The following is a 21359-nucleotide window of genomic DNA, read 5'->3' as shown; positions in this document are numbered from 1 at the left end:
TATGATATTATGATTATAAGTTAACATCATGTTTGAAACAGTTTTCCTTTTTCTTTATATTGCACTTGTTTTAAATTGTTTTATTTTGAAATGAGTTCAGTTATGTTGAATTAAGTTGAGCCAGGTAAGTTTTTCAGTTTCTTTCAGATTCTTTCAAGCTTATGTTTCCTTTTTATCAAAGTTCAAGCTTATGTTTATGCTCTAGAATTCCCCTTACATGTTCGTACATTCCACGTACTGAGCCATTTGGCCTGCATCTTCTCATGATGCAGACACATCTATTCAGGATCATCAACAAGAGCTTCGTTGATACATCCGAGAGTTCGAGTTAGCTATGGTGAGCCTCCTTGCTTTCAGAGGATTTCATTTACCTTTCAGTTATATCAGTTGTTAGGATGTCGTAGGTCTTGTCCCGACTTCCATCTTAATCAGTTAGAGGCTTCATAGATAGTCAGTATAGTTGAGAAGTCTGTATCATTTATTTTATTAAATGTTTTAAAGACATAAGTTGCCTATTTTATGGTGAGTTGAATAATTTATTTTATTCGGAGTTTTCTTTTGAGTTAAAGCTTTGTATTTAAGTTTCATGAATATTTATTCAGTTTTTAAGCTTTTACATGTTTGAGTTAGTCTTCCGCTTGTAGTCAGCCAGGATGAGGGTTCGCTTAGGGACCATCAATGGTTCTTGAGTGCCGGCCATGTCCAGGGTGTAGACTCGGGTCGTGACAAAAACACTCCATTAAAATGGATGTTTTACAGCTTGTGAACACACATATCAAATTATTAGCTTTTGATTTTCTCACTCTCAAACCAATCCCCCACGAATTCACCATTTTTTCTCGCAAGGGAGACACCTCTCACGCAGAGAAAATGAGTATCGTTGTAAGTAGAGATTTCAAGCCCAATAGATTTATCAAATTCGACATTGACGATGATATTGGTTACATACCTTGTATACTATGGATCAACCAAGAAACTTTGCGTCACTTCTCCCGTCGGATCTAGGCGCAGGGAGCAACACCTATGAATCAAAAGGTGACGCAAACACCGTTGCGGTGAGATGTTTTGACCAACCACGAACGTAATCGAAAAGTTTCAATAAGCGGAGATTTAGGCATGTATTTGACACGTTATTGAACAGCTTGCTTAAATGAATTTGTTTACTCGCAAGTGTTGTGCAACTTGGATTAAACATCAACAAATTATACAGCCTCACATTCTTCTATAAATTGGTTCGATCGGTGATGAATTTGAGAAATATACCCCTTGATTTATCCATACTCACTTCAATAGTTGAAAAGAATTAACAGCCCATCCACTCCAGCCATATATATATGGAGACTTCAGCTGCAGCTGTGCTATGGTGTTGTGGTACGCCTTTGGGTTGGGCATGGGATGGGGTGAAAAAACAATGTCTTTACTGTATAAAATATAAAGAAAATACAAAGGATTTTAACAATAATGCCACAGAATTCCTAGAAAAAGTTCAACGTCTTGAAGACGTTGTCCGAACAAGTGGAAGCCGCATAAATGAAGAGCTTCAGAAACAACTTGATAAAGCCAGAGATGTCAAGAATAAGGTGAATCTTCTAACAACCGCCATGGAGAATCCAAGAAGTGGTTGCATCTCCAACTATAAGCTTAGTAAAAGAATTGCTAAGCTGAGAAAACCTATGGCGCAGCTGCTACAAGATCCGGGATTCATTTCAGCAATATCTCAGCAACCACAAGCAATTAGGCTGCGTTCTCGTGTTGAACGGCCTGGTGATTTTCTTTATTTCACCTCAAGAAAGCCAAACGTGGATGAGATCATGAACGCCCTGAACGATAAGGGGCGTAGCATTGTACGGGTATATGGAATGGGAGGTGTGGGTAAAACTTACATGGTAAAAGCATTGGCAAGTCGAGCTTTGAAGGAAAAAAAATTCAATCAGGTGGTGGTATCAGTCGTTTCGCAAACTGTTGATTTGATGAAAATTCAAGGGGACATTGCTTATGGCTTGGGGGTGAGACTCATCTCCAGTGGGGAGCAAGAGCGTGCAGATGACCTTAGGAACATTTTGAATGAGAATGACCACGGTAACATCCTGTTGATCTTGGATGATTTGTGGGTGACAATAAGCCTATCAACCATTGGGATACCACAATATTCCGAGAGTTGCAAATGCAAAATCTTAATCACTACAAGGCAGATGAATGTGTGTGACGATCTAGATAGGTACCCCGCCATCCCAATCAATGTCCTCTCAGGCGATGAACCTTGGCCTTTGTTCAACCAAAAAGCTGGAGATATTCTGAAGCTACAGCCTGATTTTATTGAGATAGGGAAGAAAATTGTTGAGGAATGCAAGGGATTGCCAATAGTACTTTCAACTGTAGGAACTGCACTGCGCAACAAGGACTTGAGCTATTGGGAAACGGCAGCTAGACGTCTCCAGAGTTCCTAAACTCCATCCATTATAGAAGATCCTCTCAAATATGCGTCAGAAAATGCATAGAACTGAGCTACGATTACCTGCCAACTGACTTGTGCAAGCGTTTGTTCTTCATGTGCTCCTTCTTTCCTGAAGATTATAACAACCCCAAGGAGACCTTGACCAGATACTGCATGGGGTTGGACTTAATCCCAAACATGGATAGTGTCAAAGAAGCAAGACGAGATATTCATCAAACAGTCCATGTTCTTAAAGCTTCTTGTTTGCTCTTAGATGGTGATAAAGAGGAGACAGTCAAAATGCGCCATGTTATACGTGATATTTCCATACAAATAGGAATCAACCAGCAGCAACCCAAGAGCGTAGCTAAAGCAGGCATGGCATTGGACAACTGGCCAGGGGATATCTTAACCAGCTCCTGTGGAGCAGTCTCACTCATGTCAAATCATCAAAAGCCCCCCCACCATCACCATCAAGTTTGTTAAGTGTTCCAATCATAGATACGTCTGTTATGAATATGCAATTATCCAAGGAGAGAAGGCGAAGAAGTGACAAGTACTGAGTTGAGGAGGGTAAGGACTTGAATCTTGCACCAGTAAAATCCAAGACTTTTAGAGCTCCCATACCTTGAAGAATTTAGCTTTAACTTATTGTTATCCTGAAGCAATACAGTCTCTGTTTCAAGGCAGTGTATTACTCCATCAGGTAGTTTTTCAAGATGATTTGACATGAGTGAGATTGCCCCACATGAGCAGGCTAACATTTTCCCTGGCCAGTTATTCAATTTTTCGCCTGCTTTAGCTATGCTCTTGGGTTGCTGCTGGTCGAATTATATTTGTATTGAAATATCACGTATAAACATCGTGCATTTTGACAGTCTACTCCTTAAGAGCAAACAAGCAGCTTTGAGTTCTTCAACTGTTTGATGAATATCGCCTCTTGCTTCTTTGACCCTGTCGATGTTTGGGATTAAGGACAGTTCCATGTCATACCTTGTCAGGGTTTACTTGGGTAATCCTATAATCTTCAGTAAAGAAGGAGCACATCAGGAACATATCATTTGGCTAGAAACTGTAGCTCTGTTCTATGAATTTTCTGACGGCATATTTGAGATCTTCTTCTATAATGGATGGAGATTTGAAACTATGGAGACGTGTAGCTGCCGTTTCCCAATACGTCAAGTCCTTCTTGTACAGTGCACTTTCAATTGTTGGAAGTGCTATTGGCAATCCCCTGCATTCCTCAACAATTTTCTTCCCTATCTCTTCAAAACCAGGTGGCACCTTCAGATTATCTTCAACTTTTTGGGTGAACAATGTCCAAGGATCATCGCCTGAAAGGACATTGATTTGAATGACGGAGTAATATCTATCCAGATCATCATACACATTCATCTGCCTTGTAGTGATTAAGATCTTGTAGTTGGGTTAAGCTTGGTTCAACACCCAAGCCTAGTTCATTTTGTCTTCGATATCACTAACACTTTTGCTCACCTATATTTTCTTCTACATATATTCTGGCATGGTTAAGCATGCATTTTTCCCTATACATTTTACCTTTTATTTCACTTTGCATAAAAACAAATATAAAAGGGCCAAAATTATCCTCGAACTATTGAATTTGGAACATATATATATATACCTTCTGTTTTATTTTGCTAGCAAAACTACCCTTGTCTTTAACATAAGAAACCACAAATTTCCTTCAACTTAACGGGTAATCTTTGTGCTGATATGACACCCAAAGTCGCAATCTAAATAGGATATGCCACTTCACCTTGAATGTCCAACTTGGATCCATCAAGGTAGAGTGGCATATCCAGCTAGTTGGATCGTTACGTCGAATGTCATATCAGCACAAAGAAGGGTCCGTTAAGTTGAAGGGAATTTTTGGTCCCTTGTGGTAACGATAAGGGTACCAAAATTAAATAGAGAGTATTGATCCAAATTTAATAGTTCGAAGATAGTTTTGACCCTTTTTTGTAAAAACAAAAATAAGGAGTAGTTACTTTTTATTAGATTTGGTAATATATTACTCTTTATTAAAACTTCCCGACTCTCTCTCTATAGAAAGAAACAACCTTTTCAGCAAAAGAAACTAGTCACGATAAATTATCGCCACACCATGTATCCAATATCCTTGATTATTACCAAAATAAAAAAGAGTTCCCAAAAAATACTTTGGGATACAATTTAGGACAAACATATATCCGTCAGAAAGCCACTTAACGGTAAGGAAAGGAAATGAATCCATTTTTTGGTAAAAAATATTTTTTTCTTGGACAAGTGGCTACCATCCATTGGTAACCGAGGGACAAAATTTGTTTCCAAAAAAAAAAAAAAAGAGAGAAATTTATCAGAATTCATTAGTTAATGAAAAGATGTCAACTTACTTGTGAATTAGTGGACGTCCAATTTGATTATTTATTTCACTTTTCGAACATTAAGAATCCTGTCCTTGTCATTTTCAGCATTAAGATGTCAACTTGTATTTATTGCCTTGCATAGTACTTGAAAGATTACAGCCGCAAATTCAGTACTGTTTGTGTTCAAAATTCTTAAATAGATAGGGCATTGGAAAAAATGATAAGAAATACTTGGCCTTTTAAAAGTTATTTTTATTCACAATGTGTTTTTATCAAGTCTTATTGTTTATATTTTCACTTTTTCAATTCCATGTGTCACTCTTTTCTTTTTAATCTTTATAGATCAATGATATATTTAACACCACAAACTTTACGCCTAAAATATTACTGGCCGGAGCAAGAAGTTAAGGTTAGTTCCAGATGAATTCTTCCAAGGTATGAGAGTGAGGTTGGAAGCATTTGTAAATTGGTTTAGGCAAGAAGCTAAGTAGCCCACAAAGCAGAAAAGGTTATGCGGGAATTTGAGCACGCAATATTCTACAAGAATACGATGCAAATTTTGATGGCGTGAAATCTCTTTATGTACACCAGTGCGCTAACATTGCCCAATTGATAAAGTTGGGAAATGGATTTCTAAATCAACGTGTGTTTACTCAATTAATAATATGTTTTTAGTATGCTTTTATTTGTCATATGATTTGCTATTATAAGCTTCAACATGATGCACTAATCAAACTTTTGAACCCAAATACCATCTGGATTTTTGCAAAAAGTCAAGATTTTGGAGGTGGGAGTGTCTTAATTTGAGAAATGCATTGCTTCCAAACGGACCTTAATTGAAGCTGTTTTGAACCAAGGTGGACAAATAAGAAAACTGAAGATATTTGGTGCCTGGAAATCTCCCATGTCTCACTAATTATTTCTACACTCGAGCGAGCGATCTTTTTGTTCCCCTGAATTGCAAAGGAAGGCTGCTGCATTTCCCAAGATTGAGAACAAATCTCTCTGATTACCATAGTGATCCAACGTACTAATTCCAGATCAGAATCAACACAAGTGTCTCGAAACATTTTGAAATTCAGCTGAATAAAGGATATTATGCAACAACACTTAGGTGCATAATTTTGAAGCAACATTTCTGCAACTGATACCAGTTTTAAAGATGCATGCAATATGGGGGTGGTTGTTTTTGTTGCCTGGTTCGCAGTTACATATATTATTTGGTGCGCAATATAATGCGCTGAAATGACACCAAATTAGACACAAGAAGGGGGTGAATTGGCTCTTGAAATTAACTAACAAGATGAAACAGCTTCACAAACTATGTTCCAAAGTAGTTAGTTCACAATTGAGAAACTGTAAAATAAACTAGACAGTACGCAAGCGATTTATACATGGAAAATCATTCCGACACAAAAGAATGTAAAAATCACCACCTATACTCCTGTAGGATTTCAATCAAAGCCCTTTACAGCAATCCTAGACTGTTGATATATGTACCCTTTTAATCTACCCCACAACTACACATAGAGGGGTTTTCCGAACTTCTGACCAAAGTAGGCCATTATTAAAATCAATTCACCAAAATAGTATATTTTTTTGAAATTTTACAAAACTAGTATAAACGTAGTTCTCAGTAACGTTTTAGGTTATATTTTATTCAAAAAAATTCAATAACAAAAAGGCAAAAAGCTGACAGGATAAACAGATATAAAGCGTTATTGTCAGTAACATTTTATAATTCGTTACTCAAAAACACGTTTTACAGCTAAAACGTGACGCACAATAACGTTTCTCTGGAATGGCTGAAAATTGAAATTCAATCTTGTATATGCCTCACTCATTATTCAAATTTCCACTATTAAAATGAATATATATATTTTGGCTAATTAAGAACAAATCAGAAATTTGTTGTTGGATCTCCATGTCTCGTTTACAGTTGTTTCGCTTTAGCATCTGTAGTAGCTACTATTTTGCATTTCGTACTCTGTAATTTAGCAGTTTCCTTCGTTCGATGGTCTCCGCATGGTATCTTCCTTCTGAGGTTGAACCTTGCAATGATGTTGTTCTAATGGATTGTATGTACTTAAATTGAAAGTTTTTTTTTACCAATTTCTATCAAGTGAAAACGTTTCAGAAGGTGGAGAATTTTCCCCAAACGCTTGTCTTTGTTTACTTTATCCTTCCCAGACACCACTTGTGGGATTACATCGGGTGTGAAGTGAATATATGTGTAAATATATATATTCATTTTAATAGTGGGAATTTGAATAATGAATGAGGCATGTACAAGATTGAATTTCAATTTTCAGTCATTCCAGAGAAACGTTACTCTGAGTCACGTTTTAGCTATAAAACGTGCCCCAGAATAACGAATTATAAAACGTTATTGACAATAACGTTTTATGCCTGTTTAATCTGTCAGATTTTTGTCTTTTTGTTATTGAATTTTTTTGAATAAAATATAACCTAAAACGTTACTGTGAATTACGTTTATACTAGTTTTATAAAATTTCAAAAAACGTATTATTTTGGTGAATTGATTTTAATAATGACTTACTTTGGTTAAAAATTCAGGTTTTCCACTATGAGTCAACCGGAAAAAAACATGATTTTTCCACCCATTAAATGCATGGTGGAGATAGATTCTCACTGAAATACTAGAGAGCTTCCTAATCTTTTCCTATGAAGATCACAATTATTTTTACTTTTCTCACTGATTCAATCAAAATACATGTGGAAATAGGAATATTTTTCAGCAGAAAATTTTAGTAAGAAAATAATGATTTTTTTAAATAGTGTCCTTAAGTTGAAACAAGAACAACTATGACAAGTGACTACCATCCATTGCTAACCAATTGACAAAATTTGTTTATGAAAAAAATATAAAAAGGAATTTTATTTTTTGGTCAGATTACATTAGTTAATGTAAAGATGTCAACTCACTTATAAATGATTCATGACATCCAATTTGATTATCACTTTTCGAACATTAAGAGAATCTTGTCCTGGTCAATTACACTCTCAACTTTTATTATTCTCTTTATTTATTGCCTTACATAGTACTTCATAGATTAACAGCCGCAAATTCAGTATTGATTGTGTTTTTAAAAAAAATCTTAAATAGGACATTGGGGAAGATACTAATAAGAAATACTTGGCCTTTTTTAGTTTTTTTTTTTTTTTTTGTAATTATAAACAAGAAATGGAATAAATATGAAACCTGGAAAATGTGAATATCAGACAGGCAATGTCGATCACCTCCTATTTTGCATGTTATGTAGCATCTTATAGTGTACACTTTCTCTTTTTCACTTTGATGTGTCACTCTTTTTCTTTTTGAGTTTGTATAGATCACAAAAATGTCATAATATATTTAACACCTATTGTTTTTGGTTTAGTTCGATCGTGAAATTCCTTTGTTTTAAGTGTGTGACTTTTTATAATTGATCTTATTGATACTACAGAGAATGGGTCTGCCATCTTGAGATAGAGATGGTTCTACTTCATCATATATTTATTCTAATAATTGGAACACGAAATAGATTAAAAAATACTTGAACTATGATCGATTTGTACTTAATAATCAGACTCTGTCCGGGCACAAGCTCTATGTGCCTAAATAGTTTTTTCTCTCTCTTTTAAACCTTGTATCAAGTCTAACTCCGCTATATATAAAATGAAACAATGAGTATTATACTAATACATTAATTAAAATCATTTCCTCTATATATGAATGGTAATGAATGGAACGAATCACAAATAGCACTTTTTAAAATAACGTATACCAATAAGTATTGGCTTTTTTCAAACAGAGAATAAGTTGAAAGATCTGTTTATGTGCTTTAAAATATTCATGTACCCCTCAAACTATTCCCAGAATTGCAACTGTACGACCATAACTCATGGTTGTGATCATTTTTGGTTTTTTAACGATAGTAGTTGTTGCGATTATCGCCTTTAATTTGTATTTGGAGGGCATAGATGCCAATCGATGTACGAGATTGGCTTTTATTATTGGAAAACAGTTCTAAACACACTAACAAATTGACGGAAGATAGGAGTTGAAATGCAGTGAATTTCACTCATATTTCACTTTTACTATAAGGTGGTCCCCTTGCTAATTTGCTATTATGCCAATGAAATCTCCTTTTTTTTGTTTCTATATGAGAATTGCTTGGTGATGTTTTGCATCTGATGCTTGCTTATTACTTTTGTGAAATGAAAATTTATGTCTGTTGTGAATCTGATGCCTTTCTTTCCCTTTCATCTTCTTTCATGCGTTACCCGTTATTTAATGTCTATTTGAAGACTTACACTTTTCTTGGACTATAAATAAGAGTAACATCTTTGAGTTATTTCATTGTGGAACAATTTGGGTGTTTTTTAGTTTTTCACAAGTAGTAATAAAATAATTATATTTCAAGATTTTTAATATACTATCTATCAATGGCTAGCCAACAACCACCTCGTCCATTGTTCCGTTTTGCTTCCATGGTCCGTCCGGCTGCACAACCTGCACAACCTCCTCCAGCTTCTGCTCCACCAGCACCATCCCCACAACCGATGTTTCGACCTACCACCCCATTTAGGCCTGCCTCACCAGCAGTTACTGCTCCTCAGCCCCCTCAACCTCCAGTACCTACTGCTCCTCCCGTTGCAGTAGTCACTGCACCACCGCAACCACAAGTGTCAGTCCCAGGTAGCCCCATTTCACCACGGAGGCGTCAACCTGTGGCAACTTCACCGCCAAGATCACCTGTTGCTCCTCCTCAATCTGTTGTTTCGCCACCAAAGGCTCCTTCACCACGTTCTCCAGTGGCAGCACAACCACAACGTGCTGCCACTGAGGTCCCTAAATCTCCTGTCATTAGAACCTCTCCCGTCATTAGAGCCACCACGTCAGTGCCACAATCCCCATTCAAGCCATTAGCTTCTAATGTAACAACAGAGAACGCTCCAACTAGAACTCCGTATTCTTCATTTCCGCCATCTCCAAAAACAAAATTGCCAGATTCTATCCAAACTCTCATCAATCAATCATCACCATCAAAAGCCCCCCCACCATCTCAGAATGTCTTCCAGCCTAATTTAGTGAAATCCCAGACTTACTCTCCTCAAACTAAGCCTGCAGTTTCTCACCCTCCATCCCCACTAAAGCTTCCCCCATCTCAACTTGAGCTTGAGTCCAAGATTCCTTCACATGTTGATCAGAAATCTGTTGTGGTCCATGAAACCATGAGGGCTAACGCTAATGGTCATCATGTCCTGCAGACTGCTAGAAATGGAAACACAGTGGAAAGTTGGAAACAAGAAACAGTTAAAAAAGATAAAGGGGTTCAGAAGAAGAAGGTGTCTAATTCGGATGCTGCAGATGACTTTGGAACGAGTGTTCTAACACTAGCTGGTGACAACAAGGGAGCCATAATGGAGTTAAGCCCTTCAAGGAAGACATACAGCCCTCAGAGCCTTCAAAAGAAAGGAAGCCCAAAGTCTTGGAGTAGTGAGGATGATGGAGAGAAATCAGGGAATGAAAGTGGAAGGAAGGGAGATAAAATGCAAAATAAGTCCCTTCCTATGACTGCATTCATGAACAGCAACGTCCAAGGTATCAACAACTCCATTCTCCACAATGCTTCTTGCACTCACCATGACCCTGGTGTCCACCTTGTTTTTTCAAGAAAGACAAATGGTAGTAATGGCCTCCACATCAAGGGCAGCCAAAAGAGCTAAAATCATCATCATCATCATCTTTTTTTCATGGAGGGTCCTTTGTTTCTTTTAATATTTGAGAGAATAAATTGAGTGGTACGTCGAAAAGGACATGGATTCTGATTCTTCATGCATGGCTGCAATCCACTTCTCATGCACAAGGACCATCCTTTGGTAGGACAGAGAGATTCTATGCACAATGTTACCACAATAAAGCTTTCTTATTGTATTGAGCATCTTTTATTCTATATAATTTGTAAGTCTAATACAGAATTCGTAATTGTCTTATCAAATGTATTTTGTAAAATATTGAATACCATGTCTGAGTTTGGTTTTAGTATAGTTGCCATCAGAACTGCAGTTTTTTTATGTTCAGATGCCTATTATGCTCTAACATATTATTCCAATCGTATTTGGTTCACTGAAACAGAATTGCTTCTATCAAAAGCAGCTGTTTTGGGACCATTTGACATGGCCAGAATAATAAAATGTTTTTTCACTACAACACCCTCTCGAATATTACCTAGTTGATCACATTAGCCTAACAATCACTAAAACCTTGACATTTAAGGTTCAAATCTCATTTGCCTAATACAGCTGAAAGTATGTCATTAAACTAAATAGTTAAGATCATTACTAAAACTGAAAGTATGCACAATCACATAGTTAAACATTAGAAAAACTATATACAACTAAGCATGAAGATCATCAATTACATAGTTATGGACAAACGTTCACGTACGATTACAAATATGATATAAAAAGAAGACTCCAATTATTACCTCTGCAAAAAGTGGAGGAAACGGTGACTGGCCGCCGGCCGGCAATTGATTTTGGGCCTATTTGGCTGATTGATTTGGGGCTTGGGCTGCTATGAAGAAAGGGCTAAAGAATCAAGAATGGGCCTAATAGTGTGTTTTGGTTAAATTTTGAGTTGTTCTTACCGGCCCAAGTACACACATTTTGGTCGTCTTGACCAAACTAATTTGCGACTCAAAACATTCTCATCTATAACTTAAAATTTTGTAACGTATAAGTTTAGAGAAATTTTGTATAAGTTTTATAGAAATAAGTTAAAGACATAACTTTGTAAGTTCTGAAACTGAACTCATGTATCAATCAGCATAACTTGTAAGGCATATTTTGTGGGTTCTGAACTAAATATATTCCTCTAGCAGCATATTTTCTGTAGAAATTAAGCAATAGAACTTGTTATGAAGTATAAAACATAATTAGTATTGTATTAATGAAAAAAAATATAAACTTATGTCTTGTAAATATTGTTATTTTTTAAAAAGTATTTACATACATTTTTTGTTACTTAAGAGTATCTGAAGAACAAAAATTATAATGATTCAAGCCACATAAATTGTGTTTTTCACCGTAAAATCTTTTGAGGATGTGAGTTTCATGAGTAAATGTTGTGCAAGGTTTGGAGAAGACGAGACTATAAATAAGCTTGGTATCATGAAAGAGCTATTGGCTTCACCTATAAAAAAGTACTTGGTCTATTTTTTTTTTTTGTATACATCAATATATACATATCTTGGAGAATAAGACTCCAAAATTATCATTGTTAAGGACTCCTAATTTGAAAATAATTATACAACTTTTAAAAATTACTTCCTAATAATCAATAAATATGTACAAATAGTCTTTAATTCAAACTCCTAAATGACATTATCATTACACTAGGTAGCCTTTTTTCTTAGAGATGTTAATTGGAATATGGATAACGTTATGTAAATTAAAGTAGTTAAAAAATAAATAGAAGCTTACAAATACAATCTTTCTAGAGTTCAAACCGCTACAAACGAAATTCCATAATTGTGTCAAAAAATTCGAAACTTAACAAATTAAAATTGCTAAAATTCAGGAGATTAATTATATGAGTGAAAGTCCAAAATAATATACTACTATAATACAAAATTTATACAAGACAGAAGACTCTGGACACTATCTTGATTTGGATTATACCATTCTACATTTATACTGGGAAAAGGGTTCGAAATATATTTGAATTTTTATTGAAATTGTTGTAACAATTCCAAACTTTATGACGGACCTATTACCCCATGCACTATTTAATAGTGTATTTTAAAAATATATTGGTGTTTATGTGGACATCATAAATATTGCATCATTATAAATAGTAATTTGTTCAGCTGAACACTTATATATCTTTAAAATACACTATTAAATAATGTAGGGGTGTCATAAGTCATGTCCAAAAATTGGGATTGGTACTATAATTTTAGTCAAAGTTCATATGTTTCAGACTTTTTCCCCCTCATTTAAGGAATTTTTTACCAAAATAAGCTATTATAAAAATCAATTTACTAAAATAATACATTTTTTAAAAATTTTACAAAACTAGTATAAACGTAGTTTACAGTAACGTTTTAGGTTATATTTTATTCAAAAAAATTGAATAACAAAAAGACAAAAATTGACAGAGTAAACATACTTAAAACGTTATTGTCAGTAACGTTTTATAATTTGTTACTCTGAGACACGTTTTACAGCTAAAACGTGACTCACATTAACGTTTTTATGGAATGACTGAAAATTAAAAAAACAATCTTGTACATGCCTCATTCAACTTTATTAAACTTTTCACTATTAAAATGAATATATATATATATATATATATATATATATATTTTATTTTTTTTATTTTTTATTTTTTTTTTTATTATTTTTTTTTTACACATATATATTCACATATATAAATTTCTCTTTTCTTCTCTTTTCTTTTCTTTTCTTTTCATACATAGATAATACTTTTGCAAGGAAAATAAGTTGTGAGGAGGCTTTGGAGGCTTTACTACAATATCAATTAATTCCTTTGTCTCTTCTATTATGATGTAGCAATTATGTTTTTTTTAATAGTTGGTTTGCTTACTTATTACATCAATTTTAATTCAATAACTTCTTTATTGATAGTCTAATATTTAATAATGATAAGAAACCGATTGGTCTAATATTTGGAAGGGATGCTAACTTAGGCTTGAATTAAGAAGATCTCTCATATGATTTATTTACAAATTTTGATATTGAAATGATACAAGACAAGATCCAATTTGTGTAAAGTCATCCTCACTTTTTTTTTCCTTTTGTTTAAAAAAAGTATTGTCTATATGAAAAAAGAAAGAAAAGAGAAAATCATATATATTTCAAATGAAGGTATGTACAAAATATATCTATCCATTTTAATAGTGGAAATTTGAATAATGAATGAGAGATGTACAAGATTGGATTTCAATTTTCACCATTGAGAAACGTTACTGTGAGTCACGTTTTAGATGTAAAACGTGCTTTAGAGTAACGAATTATAAAACGTTACCTGACAATAACGTTTTATGTTTGTTTACTCTGTCAGATTTTTGTCTTTTTGTTATTCAATTTTTTAAATAAAATATAACCTAAAACATTACTGTGATGAACTACGTTTATACTAGTTTTGTAAAATTTTAAAAAAACGTATTATTTTGATAAATTGATTTTTATAATAGCTTATTTTGATCAAAAAATCTCATTTAAGTATGGCAACTTGACATGGTCCAGTCCGGAAAACCTTTATATTTGTGCATGTTTTCATCTATCAATCTAACGTATATTTTCTTGTTAATTTTTTTTTGTTTTATTCTACTGTTTAGTATGTTTTAAAAAGGAATGCTACTTTAAATATTTAATACTCTCTCAATCTCAATTTAGTTTGATAATGTTTTCTTTTTTAGTTAGTTCAAGAAAGAAAAATATCTTTTTAAATTTTTAATTTTATTTTTATTGAAATAATCTATAACAACATATATATCGATGATTTGTTTTAGTTTATAAATATCTTTTTTTTTTGGCCATGTGAGTCAAATCATGATATAAAATCATATGTAATAAAATTGAAGTTTTATTTGGACGTGCTAAAATTCTAAGTTGTATTATTTGCTCATAAATTGTGAAAACTGCCAAAGTTGTCTCAATTATTTATACAATCTTACCAAATAAGCAAAAGTTCATAACAAAAGTGTAAGACACTATCACATAGCTATTCTAATCTTACCAAATAAGCAAAAGTTCATAAGAAAAGTATAATACACTATCACAAAACTATTCTAAAAAAATACAATATTTAATGGTCGAATTTTATCTTGGTGAAAGGGTAAAATTGAACATGAGTGGTAGTGTCTTACTCTTCACTTTGAGTTGTTTGTTGTTCAATATCATTAGTAAATATATCATCATATGAATATTCCATAAATATTTCATCATTCCTTTGATATTCTCACAAAAAAATTATATAATTTTTGCATTTGAAAAAATGTGAAATCATGATATGAAATTTCCAAATTTTGGAGAATTTGAGATTTAATCGCATGATTTGAAATCACGAGATGAAATCGAATGTCCAAACATTGATTTGAAATTATGAGATGAAATCGCATATCCAAACAAGCTCATTTTGATCTCAATAAAGAAAGAGAAACCATTTGAGTAACTGTAATTTTTCTTTATTTGAAAGGCAAATCATATTCGAAAATTTTTCCAGAGATGGCTGCAGCAACTGCAGCTGTGAAAGTAGGGCTGCTGGTTAAGGAAGAAGCCATTTGTTGAACTAAATGTTGTTGTAATGAATTTGTGTCAATATCTTCCATGAATTTGTTAGAAAATGTTGGATCTGTTGTAACATCTTGGTTGACTAATGGTATTGTTATTTCAGTTTGGGATGGATGAGGATGGTTGTGCTCCCCTTCATATACAGCTACTAAAATTGATGGATCTTCAATGCTTCTTTGTACCTATATATAAAAGTCGAGAATTGTTCAGGATCATATAAGGAGATCAACGATCTTCTATCCAATATGAATGTGAAAATCTAATTTTCTCTTTAACAATATAAATATTTAGTTGTGGTGGTCTTAAATTTCACTGTGATATCAAAGTAGACAAAGATCTTGAATTCAAGTCTCATTTGTAATTGTTATAAAAAAATAATATCCTACACATTTGGACTATGAAAAAGAATTAGATTGCATGTGAAAAGGCATATTGAAATTATTATACACGCTGGTTGAGATTGAACTTACTGAGGTTAGATCACATGTGAATAGACGTGTTAGAATTATTATACAATTTGATTGAGATTAAATTTACTGAGGTTTAATCGCATATGAAGAGACATGTTGAAATTATTACACACTTTGATTGATATTGAACTTACTGAGGTTAATTAATCACATGTGAAAAGACGTGTTGAAATTTTTACACTTTAATTGAGATTAAACTTATAAAGGTTTGGTCGCATGTGAAGAAACGTGTTGGAATTACTTCCCTCCAATATTCAAACCTCAGTAACTAAGTGCGTGTGATCATTTGACCATACTTGACAAACTTATACGATAATAATTCTTTTCCCTCCTAAAATTAAATCTTTAATTATTTTCAAATAAAATTTATGTCCAAACGTAACTTCAAGTACTTCTAAAATACTTATTTTTAATCCATCATCATTAAGGTTTGATTGCATGAACTAACCTTCTTCTTGACTGGGCATGTTGGTGCAAATGAACACTTATAATATGCTCTAGGATAAGGGTTATCTCTTGTAACTTTTTGACCATATTTTCTCCAGTTATATCCATCCTTCACCACCTGTAAATTAACCGCACCCAAAAAAGAAGAAGTTATTAGCAGAGTTATATATATACCGTCTCTTTATGTGATACACTTTTATTTTAACACGTCCCATAACTTTTGGGACCGTTTCTTTTTAAGCCAATATATACCTTTCGTATGTTTTGAAAATACAATGAAACATCTTTATAACAATATTGTTTGATTGAATTATTTTTATTGTTATAGAGAGGGTATTTGACTGTACGTTTCAAAATTGAGAAATATTTTGAACTTACTGAGGTTTGATCGGATCGATTAGTTTTGACACAAACAGTTGAAACATTGGTTGTGATTTCTCTTGGCCTCTTTGGTGATGCTTCTTCAAAATTATTCACACAACACTCTTCTTCAGCTTTTCTTTTCCTTGTTAATAATAAATTGGAATTGTCCTCTTCATTATGAGTAGAGTATTTTTGCAGCAACTCAATTAGGTGAGTTTGCAAGGAATTGTAGTTCTCACACAAATTTGTGAGCATTGTTACTAACTTCTTGTTCTCCTCTCTCATCCTAATCAATTCTTCATCCAACGTCTCACGCTGCATAAAAATCAAATTACTAGTTCAATAAATATCCATAAAGAAATTAACAAGTAAGTTATCTAAAATCGATGTAAAGAATTTTTATATTGTTATAGCAGGTAATAATAACAATAAGAAAAATAACAACGAAAATAATAATACAAAGTGATAATAATAACATACTATGAAAAATTTAAAATATTTTATTATTATGAAAAATTAAAATATATTTAAATCTACCTACCGGACTTGTATTGGTGTTGTGCAAAGAGAGGTTTGTGTTAAGGTCAATAGAAAAACTATTGTCTCCCAAACTTGTATCCATTGAATCTATAAGAAAAATTGTCCTTATTGATTGAATTGTTTTTTTGTTGAATAGAATGAAGAGAAGAAATGGGAAAATGGATTATTTATAAAGGAAAAAAAGTGGAAGTAGTTAAATTGATTTTTGGTTTTTTTGTGGAAGAGAAAGTGGGAGGAAATTGAGGGTACATAAAAGTATATATTATTGGTAATTGCCTAATTGGTTATTCAAAGACTTTCACTACAAGAGTGGACATATAGAAAGACTAATGAAATTGAATAGTACTTTAAAGAATGTCTATATATTCAAGTCTTGGTCAATTTTCAATTTAATTGCTTTAATACTACTCCCAAATTATATGGTTTTTCTTTTAAAAAAAATTCTTTTCATCCAAACAAATTCTCAGTATTGTTGTGTGAATTTTCTTAGACAAGAAAGATTCTTTGCTTTTAGTAGTTTGAAAAATTCCAAGATTAATTATTATTTTAATCAAAATTAAGTTAAGGACTATTTTTCAACTTTATACGCTATGTTATCGAGTTATTCATTTCATTAGCTTTATCACTTGAGTCCAAAAGAATCGAGCTTGTCAATCTTTTGGCACAAAATATCAAACATTAGCGGTGTGTTCAGTACAAGAGAAAAATCTTACTTTTCATGATTGGTTGATTAAATTATTTTTTAAAATAAATTATTTTTAAATAAAAAAATGATTTTCTTAATAAAATGATTATTCCGACGTCAGAGCAGACGGGACTACCAATCTCAGAGTGAATTAATCTTGTCTGCACTACCACCTTAGTTTACTAGACCTTGGGGATTGTCGTTGTTTCCTTCCACACTGACAACCACCTTCCTCCAGCTCTTTGTACAAATGATTATTAACATAGCTTTGTGTGGGAATGGACTTAAAATATTTCATAACCAGAAATCCTGAGTTTGAAAGAGCCCACTCAGGTTTTTTAAGTAAACTTTTATATGTATAAACTTTCTTGGAATTTTCTAAAACTAGTCTATCTTGCTAGTGCATTTATTTCGTTTGGAATGAAGAATATTCAATGCTTATACGCTAACATATTTAGCTCAAATATTATTATTTTTTTAAAATCCTTTTGAATAATCAACATCAACAGCTCTTTTTTTTTCTTTCTACATAGATATGACATACAACCACTATAGTGTCACGATCGTGGTTTGAATAAGTTGGCGTTTTTAAAATTATTCGAAATAATTTTCTAATTTTTTTTATTTTTTTAAATGGTTAGTTTGCTTTTTGGAAAATAATGGTATATTTAAGTTGCTTTGATAATGATTAATGATGATGACAATGGCAATCCAATTATCAACGGTTGACAAAATTATAGTACAATTTCACAATATTTATGATCATTTTTGCCCCTTTGCCTTTTATAAAAGGCATGTTGTAAGGACTTGATTCCGTCGTTATGGAAAAGCCAATGGGGAAAAAATTTGGGCCGGAAAACTTTTTGATAGTAACTTGGGATTTCCTAGCCTAGTCCAGATTTGGATGAATTCAGAGTCATGTGAGTCTAGGAAAATCTGGTAACAAATGAGAGATCTAATTATGGTTTTGATCACATGAGTAGATAACTAAGACGTTAAGAAACTCGTACGACTTTACGGAATTGAATTCGGGCGAGTAGAACTCCCGAAACTGATCATAGCGTGAACGGGTAGTTTCTGAGTGTCATGGGTTGAAGATGTGTTGTGAAATGGGGGTTTGGAATTTTTAAAATTGTTCACTGGTTCTGTGCAAGCCGTTGTGGCGGGATTATTTCTGCCTGGGCGGGGCCGTTGTAGCGGGATGAGGTCCGTTGTGGCGGGACAGTCGCGATTTAAGTCGAAAATAAACCTCAAAAACGTTTTATTCTGCACTTTTCGACTTTGAGAGCTAAGGAACGATCCCAGGCAAGTTCTTGACCGTTTTTCACCATTTTTAAGGCTAAAGGTAAGGTTTTGACTCTCCGAATCCTTTTTTCGATCCGTAGAATGTAAATAGTGTGTAATTATCGATAGGGGAGGGTTTTGATCTGGAAATTATGGTGCAAAAAATCATAATCTGGGTATGGGGATTAAGGGTTTGACCTAGGATTGATATTATTGTTTATAATCTGGGTAATTAGGTGTTGTTTATTGATCATCGCATTATTATGATTGTTTGTAGACCAAGAACAAGCGGAAAGAATCTGGAAAGGAAAGAATCAAGTTTCTTAGGGGATTCAAGTTTTGTTCGAGGTAGGTGATGGTTGTGATTTCATGTTGTGTGATATATGTTTGTACTTGTTTCATTATAATGCATGTATGCATGTGAATGTTGCATTATTGATCACACTAATCATGAATGAGGATAATTGAATAATTGAATGCCATGAATCATGACTTGATTGTATGATTATGAGAATGTACTTGTGATTGTGATTGTGGCTTGTTGAATGGATTGGGTGCTACGTTCCGACATGCTAAGTGGGATCGGTTTCCACGTACCGGCATAAACATTGAAACGGGTGTCACATCCGACACACCAACTGGGATCGGGTACTACGTACCGGTACACTAACAATTTGGGTATGGGTTCCATGAGAGGACCATATAATTGGGTTTCGTGAGATGACCATTGATTTGTGTTGTGTATCTACTTGTGATGATTACGTTCATATCTAATAATGTTATTGGAAGACTGTATGTTGCTCTAAAATGATAACCAATGTGTATTATTGAGAACGTGGAATGCTACATTGATCCTGAAAAGATGACTAATATTGTATATGTTCGGTATATGCCTGTTTTATAATGTTGTGGTTACTTGCATGTGTTTCACTTATTGGGATAGCCGCGTGATCATACCAGTACACTGTGGTTGTGTACTGATACTGCACTTGCTCTTTTTTTGTTGAGTACAAGCCTTCTTCAGGTGGTTACTGACAGACCTCATTTAAGAGATCATTGATCGAGACCGGATTCAAGGGTGAGCCAGTTCTTTCAGGCTACCATGGATCCTTCGTACTTTGTTTAGTTCACTCTTTTCGGACTTAGACATTATTTTAATAGTTGTTTAGTTTCAAGATTGTACCCCTTATTCTTAGACTTGTCGTTAGTAGAGTTTTGGTACATTGACTTTCAGGTTCTAGGGGTTGAATTTCCGCATGGTTATGTTTCGTTGATTAGTTGAACCCTTGGAGTTTATGGGGACTCCATTTTTATTGTCCTCTAAACCTACTTCCGTATCTTTAAATACATAGTTTTTTGTTAAGTTGTTTAGTCTGGGTTGTAGTAATGGTTCTCTCACCGAAGGATTAGTATGGGTGCCAATCACGACGGTCTGGATCGTGACACATATGGTGCTGGGGTGCCAACCACACTTCAGTTGTTTTGCACTCTAAAAATAAAAAAATAGATAGACTCATAATATTCATTTATTAGTTAAAATAATACTTATATGAGATGCTCCATGACATATATACCATTTTAGTAATTATAAAAAAAAATTCAACGACAATAACAATAATAAATTGTATTCTGTAGATCATCAAATTTTATTACCGAATGCTTGAATTTCTTTCTAGAAATATTTATCAATATTGGGAGTTCACCGAGTTATTTCAGGGTAAAGATATCTCTAAAATCTAGCCTAATCAAGCTACAATTGCTTGATCTTATTAAATTCAGTCATTTAATCATAGCTTATTTTGTATTTATAATTTTCTTTGCTCATATTTTTCATCATCTCGATCGATTTAATTCACGTTTCCTTAAACCTCACGTATAAATATAACTATCCTTTTAGGGGGTCAACAGGTACAAGTTCAACTAATTGCAATTGTATTATTTACTCCATTTAGGTAAACTAGGGAAAGAACCCTCTAAATGTTGATGTGGCAAAGAAAATGTAGACACGATCTCTTTTAGACATGTGGGGATGAATAAAATAGAAAAATAAGCTCCCAACTATTTGATTTAATTGTGTATTTTTATTTTTCAAGCCAACTAATTAAAAAGCCTCGACTGTAACTCCATCGTTTTAGCCAAATAAAATTAATTAATTTAAAATAATAAAGTACTAACTTTGTATTTTTTTATATGCAATGACTATTTATTTCAATTTAAAATTTTTTAAATTTAGTCATATAAAAATATATTTACGCAAAACAATGGAGTTGCTATTGTGTACATTTTCACTTCTTGTTTAGTTGCAATAACTATATGTTTCAATCGTTATGAAGGGCTCTGTTAATTTTAGTGAAATGAAAATGTTTAGCAAAATAATGAAGTTTCAATTATATAATTTTTATTTATATATTAGTCAAACATAAGGACTCTCTGTTCCAACAATA

General features: G+C 33.3%; 2 protein-coding genes and 1 pseudogene across 2 annotated transcripts; 2 read left to right on the top strand and 1 right to left on the bottom strand.

Annotated features, from left to right (window-relative positions):
• The first annotated feature begins 1334 nt into the window (after positions 1 to 1334).
• LOC125842984 (disease resistance protein At4g27190-like) lies at positions 1335 to 2920 on the top strand (annotated as a pseudogene).
• Positions 2921 to 9153: 6233 nt separating this feature from the next.
• LOC125841727 (vegetative cell wall protein gp1-like) lies at positions 9154 to 10848 on the top strand. The gene has a single exon (XM_049520901.1). It carries the CDS (start codon positions 9250 to 9252, stop codon positions 10531 to 10533), a length of 1284 nt encoding a protein of 427 aa, XP_049376858.1. The 5' UTR covers positions 9154 to 9249; the 3' UTR covers positions 10534 to 10848.
• A 4156-nt stretch (positions 10849 to 15004) lies between these two features.
• On the bottom strand, positions 15005 to 17092 carry LOC125841733 (probable WRKY transcription factor 40). The gene is made up of 4 exons (XM_049520909.1): positions 16948 to 17092; positions 16422 to 16721; positions 16045 to 16161; positions 15005 to 15308 (listed from the first exon to the last, which is right to left on the bottom strand). Exons 1-4 carry the CDS (start codon positions 17026 to 17028, stop codon positions 15021 to 15023), a joined length of 786 nt encoding a protein of 261 aa, XP_049376866.1. The 5' UTR covers positions 17029 to 17092; the 3' UTR covers positions 15005 to 15020.
• Positions 17093 to 21359: the final 4267 nt, after the last annotated feature.

The sequence above is a fragment of the Solanum stenotomum genome, chromosome 10 (assembly GCF_019186545.1).
Source record: "Solanum stenotomum isolate F172 chromosome 10, ASM1918654v1, whole genome shotgun sequence".
Classification (NCBI taxonomy): Eukaryota; Viridiplantae; Streptophyta; class Magnoliopsida; order Solanales; family Solanaceae; genus Solanum; species Solanum stenotomum.
Note: the sequence above shows the minus strand (reverse complement) of the source record. Positions and strands in the feature narration are given on the sequence as shown.